Consider the following 6,000-nt stretch of genomic DNA (forward strand, 5'->3'; position numbering starts at 1 on the left):
CATTCAATGTGTTTCCCATTGTAACAGACCTGAATGAATTTGGTTAACAACAACAGCAAAAAAGGACATTTAATAAATAACATACTCAATGTCATACAGTGAATGATAGTGGCCATGGTTATCATTCTGCACAGATATGATCTCTAGGCCTATACATGGAGTGCAGGGTATTTTCAATGCTACAGAACTACTATCGAAATGAGTTCCATGACTTTTAATATAGCACGATCAACTGCTCTACAGTTTGGTGTGACAATACCGTGTAACAGGATGTCCTGATAAGTGTTTAACCACAGAGAGATAGGGGAGGGGCTCATGTCTGACAGTATGGCTAAGCTCTGTTAAGACCTCAACAGAGCGCGGGAGGCTGTCGTAGAAGAAGAACAATGGTAGAAGACCATTTTTATGAGTCTGACTCTAATCAAGTCTGTCTGAACACTCTGAGCACGTGTAATAAAATGCTGTAATACACACCGAGACATATTTTCTGAATTGTGTGTGCGCGCGCCAGGGCTTCCGTTAGCCGGTAATCGCCGGCTTTTGGCCTATAAAAATTTTGAAAAAGAGAAATAAAACTGTCTCTGGCCAGTTGTCTGGGAGAATAAGAAAAAAATCCCATTGCAAAATGATGCTTTTTAGCCTATTCATTGATGGAAATACCAGCCAATGTAAATACATTTGACTGGTCATGCTAGGCTGTCTATAGGTTCATTTGCAGAACTTTGTGGAATTAAATTGGCACGTGTACAGGATATTCGTTATGCATCTTATTTATCACACGCGTACAGCATACAGATACTTTCCGTGGGAAATCTGCTGCTGCCACAGGCTCTCAAACTGCATGCACAGGCAACGGACGGCAGGCTTCATAAGCGCATCACACACCACTTTGCAATGAGCGAGAGGCCGTATGCATTTTGAAAACATATGCTTAATTGTTTGAAACCTGAACGTTATACTACATATTATGAGGCATGTCTTACCTTGCCAAAATATCCGTGGAGGCAATTATTTTATATAAACTTCCTTTCGTTGTCCAGTAGCCAAAGGCACAATCCTATTAGATCTCCCCTCTTTCTAATGGATATTTCCATCTCTGTCACATGAAACCGCTCGCATGTGCAGTGCTCTTTGACAACAGTGTTTCCCCCGTAAAATGCATTATGGAACAAACATTTGAGCGCAGCCTACTGCCTTGTGCGCATTGCTGCTCAACATTTTAAGCTACACATTCTGATCTGTTGCATCAAACTCATTGCTTTAACTTTTTTTGTTTCATGTAGCCCAGGCCTACTGGTTGTATGAATTTGGGATCTATCGTCCCAAAACTGTCCCAGAGCCTGTTGGGAATAGGCTATTTCTTACTCGACAAGCTAACTATAAAATACTTTCTACAATGGGGGATAGTAGACTGACAGGCTAGTGATTTTGCTGTTCGTTACTCGTCTTGCTGGCTGAGGAAAAGTAAATGTGGACAGTTCTTCTAACATCTTCAAAGAGCACATCAGAATTCAAGAAGGACCACACATCATTGCATCCTCGACTTGCATGTTCTGTTAATATGAATTACCATCATCTAAATGTGATTTCTGTCATTCTGAGCACCGTGGGTGGACGCCCTAATCAGGTCACGTGCCCAATGCATATGGGTCCGGTAAATTTCTCAGATGCCCAGTAAAATAACAAAAATGTTTCCGGTCAAATGTCCGGCGCAAATTTTTTTTTTACAGAAACCCTGGTGTGTGTGTGGACAAGCGTGTGTGTGTAATACCTGGCGGAGGGCAGGAGGTTGAGGACGCTGTTGAGTATGTAGTGCAGGTCAGCGTGGGCCTGCTCTACCAGGAGCACCACGGCGTCACAGCAGGCTGAGCGCACAGCAGCACAGTCACTGCAGCACTGCTCCCACAGGGCCTCCATAGCTGGGCCCTGCAACAGTCAGACACAGTCAAAGACACAGGAGAGGCAGAGGCACAGCCACTACAGCACTGCTCCTACAGGTCCTCCACAGCCGGGAGTCAGACACAGTCAGAGACACATGATGTGGTCATAAACAAATTGCATCAATCAAAAACACAGTGGGTCAGTCAGAAACAAATGTCACAGCCTGAGGCACAGCTTCACACTCAAACATGATACTCAGACACAAATTTGAAAGCCAGACACCTACCTGGGTGGAGGACTGGCCGATCCTCTCATTCTGGCCCTTCTCTTTCAGCACAGCCGCAACCAGACTCCTCACCGTCTGCAGACATAGACAACAGGCTTACTACAGAGTTGGATCCTGGCTCACAATAACCTGAACAGTATGACCCCCCATTGCATCCCCAATCCAGAGACAATCTCTCAGTCAGCACTTTACCTGGGCCTGTATGAGCGGGCTGGGAAAGTCAAATCTCTTTTTCAAATTCTCACTCATCTTCTCTGGTCATGCCTGCGAGTGAGGGAGAAAAACCAAAAGATTATTCTTAGGATTGAGAGCACAGAAACTGTAATATTTACTTAAATAGAACGGAGCTCTCCTTGTTGAAAACAAAAGCACACAACAAAACTAAGGTTATTGAAGAGGATACCTGGAAAATCAGACTTTCTGGCCATGTTTCAAAGAAACATTTTACGTTACATTTTTAGTCCTAGCTCCCAGCGGACTGACATGACAACCTACGAAACGAGCTGAACTGCCCTAAGACAGAGTGATTCCCCAAACTCCAGCCATCTGCTGTGTCATATAGGCTACAACTAGCCTAATGCACTGTGTACCTACATTGAAGAACAGCCCCCAAGCAGGTACCTGCATCCCTTTGAAAGACGACCCCCGCAGTGTGAACTAAAGCTCTGACAGGTGGCATTGGCCACTGACATAATTTTGCATGAATTGATTGCATTATTCACGAGACACCTTCGCGAATACAGGCAGATGACTGGCCCCCGAGCAGTTTGCTAGTCGCTACATTGAATACATTGAAACTTGGACCATCTCAGGTTGTTGTTCCATTAAAGAATGACAATGAGGCAGAGAAAGAGAGAAGTGGACTGACTACCAGATGGTTATTGTCAGGGCCCTGGCTGCCTGGCTGGCTGATAGCCAGGGAGATCTGTATGTGCTGTGTGTGAGACTCTGAACAGAGGGGGAATATGGGATACAATGTAGCCCCCCCCCCCCCCCCACCGCACTCCAGCCCCACCCGTTCCCCCTCTATTATAGAGCTGATAAGTGACAGGCCAACAGTGTGCAGCAGCCCATTCACAGCCCCTGACGCAGCTATAACATTCACTCTCAACGACCTTAATACAGCATCCACAGAAACAGCCACACTACTGCAGCCCAAACGTATAGCGAGGTAAGGCTCTCATATTCAATGCTAAAAGTAGACTTCTGACAACTGTCTTCTACAAGTTGGTGTTTATGGTTGAAACTTATCGTAGGCCTTTGTGACGTGACTGACTAGGATTAAAGGATCAAATCCACCTGTCAATGCTGGCTGTGGACAAGGTGCTTGGTTCCATAAAATGACATTGTGTTGTGAAGGGATTGAAATGTGGCCAAAATGGTTGTGCAGTGTTATTAAATGTGTATAAAAGACAATAGAGGGAATAAACTAACATTCATATTCTTTGAGAGTGTAAAAACAAAGTTGCTGTTGTTGAATTAGGCATAAGCAAGATGGCATAACATCGTTTATGGATTTACATGACTATGTTCAAACATATTCAACTTGCTCTAGTCCGACTATGCTGAGGTTTGACACCCAGATATAGTCTTTAAAAAAATAGATGTTATTTCACTGTGCTGCATGGCACATTTTCCAAACTCAAAGAGGGACAATAGTCAGTGAAACATGTAAATTAAACTATTCAGGGTTTTCTAGACTGCCTTTAACTTGTTCACTAACAATGTAAACAGGCCTGTACTGCTGGCTCGGCATTGTTAGTGTAACAATGTGACATTGTTTGAAATGCTCATTCCTGTGCCTTTGAAAGTGACAGTCCTAATGCTTGTGGATAGCAGAATTGACTATGGCTTGTTGCTTGCCCTCCAAAACGATGTAGTTACTGGTTAAGGCAGGCAGGCAAAATAGATAGCACATTATGTTTACATTGTTAATGCAATGGGATACATTTGGTAGGACTACCATAAACTCTACCAACAGCCTGGCTGTCTAGCTGCTGGTGTACCTGGGGTTACTAATAGTAGAGACAGAAGACATATCGATACCATCATGATGAGTTTCCTGGAACTGAGTTGCAAGCGCCAAGTTCCCTGACGCTCGCAAATGTTAAACAAATGCACTGTAGCTAGCTAAAACAGCATCTGTGCATTAGAGACGTCTCTAACGCCCAGAAAGCTCAAATTCAAACTCCAATTCATCACGAACAGGTCGGAAGCCCACAACAGCTCAACACATATTTGGAAGTGCCGAATAGCCTTTTATTTTTCTGTTGCTTTTAAAATGTAGACATTTTTGTATTTTTACATTATAACGCTTGCAGAGCAAGTGAATGAGAGTCTGAGTCTGAGCTTTCTGGGCGTTAGAGGTGTCTAACGCAAATATGCTGGTTCAGTAGAAAGCTAGATATCAAGCTACAGCTAACTTTACATCTAAGTCACTTTCAGTTAGGTTAATCATTTTGAGGGCTTGATAACTTCCAAATAACACACACAGTTACAGTTGGCAGTAAGTCAGATACAAACTAACAGAACGTCTGTTGAAATGATACCTGGCTAGCTTGCAAAGTTGAATGAATTTGGTGAGCTAACGTAGGCTCCTAAACTGGCCACTGCACTGAATAGCCAATAACGTTAGATTGCAGCGCGCGAAATCTTATTCCACATAAAACATGCACTTTTTTAATCGTCTACACCTTTACATTATAGACCGTAATACAGACCTAAACTCTCTAACTAAAAATGATCAACCAATAACTGTAATTGCAATACACTTCAAACTGTACCTCTGGTCCAGAACTGGCAAAAACACATGGGAGTACGGTGTGCAGTAAGCGTCAAACAAGTATGGAAAACGCAATTGAATAATTCCATAACCTACATGTCATTCAAACTTATTTGAATAAAGAATGATGTCATATTTTAATAAATAAGAATCCTATTTTTCTTGAATTGATTATTATTGCATACATATATTTCAACTTGCATTAATCTGGATATAGCCTACTGATAATGAGGAGGAGGAGGAGGAGGAGGAATCACTGGACATAGGTCTTGTGCATCCTATAAAACACCAAATTGCCAAAAGAAACCTACTGTAATGTTAGATCAACATTTCACTAGCAAGTTTTTTTTATGGTTGTTTCCTTCCTTTCAGCATGAAAGATCATAACTGAGATTGTCTTGTAGCTGTAAATTGCTGTATACCATTAATAAAAGGAAATTGTTTTTCAAATAACATTGTTGATAAGACTGGGACATCGTTTTCCAGGAAATGGTAAAGTGTGAAGAAATGTTTCTATTCTATTAAATTAACTGCGCTGTGACCTTGAACAACGTAGGATGATTGCCTTGAGTTTCTGACACCTCAAGTGAAATTTCTCTGTGAATGTGCTGGATTTCTTGTGTTCTTTTTTTGAAATTATTATTATTATTATTATTTGTGTACTTGTTTGACATTTTACTGCATTGTTGGGAGCAAGTAACATGAAAATTTTTCTGCACCCACTATAACATCTGCTAAACTGTGTACACGACCAATAAACTTTGATTTGATGAGTGGCATGGCCGAAACCAGTCCTCACAGACATGATGGTGTTGATGAGTATGTAGGCTCAACAGGTGGAACCAGTGATAATTGGTCCTAGTGTTACATTAAATGTCAAGGACACGATATAATACCAAAATTAAATTGAATCATAATGAATCATAGCCACTGTTATCCCAGGTTTGCTTGCTTGCTCGATCACACCGACAGCGTCATTGCATTTTGGTACACCAGAAGTACATTCATTTCCAATGGAACCCTGGGTTTGCATTGCAGAATTGTGTTGCAG

The 6,000-nt window shown here is 42.0% G+C and overlaps 1 protein-coding gene across 2 annotated transcripts in view; it reads right to left on the reverse strand.

Moving 5' to 3' along the window:
• The window catches only part of focad (focadhesin), a 66,727-nt gene extending 61,720 nt beyond the window's left edge, over positions 1-5,007 (reverse strand). For both annotated transcript variants that reach the window (XM_031792101.1, XM_020504249.2), the window contains exons 1-4: positions 4,951-5,007; positions 2,360-2,431; positions 2,168-2,242; positions 1,772-1,926 (exon numbers count right to left, since the gene is read on the reverse strand). In XM_031792101.1, the coding sequence (XP_031647961.1) occupies positions 1,772-1,926; positions 2,168-2,242; positions 2,360-2,416 (287 nt within the window). In that variant the 5' untranslated portion in view covers positions 2,417-2,431; positions 4,951-5,007. The remainder of the gene's footprint in view (positions 1-1,771; positions 1,927-2,167; positions 2,243-2,359; positions 2,432-4,950) is intronic.
• Between the last annotated feature and the right edge of the window lie 993 nt (positions 5,008-6,000).

This window comes from Oncorhynchus kisutch, linkage group LG16 (genome assembly GCF_002021735.2).
Source record: "Oncorhynchus kisutch isolate 150728-3 linkage group LG16, Okis_V2, whole genome shotgun sequence".
Taxonomy (NCBI): domain Eukaryota; kingdom Metazoa; phylum Chordata; class Actinopteri; order Salmoniformes; family Salmonidae; genus Oncorhynchus; species Oncorhynchus kisutch.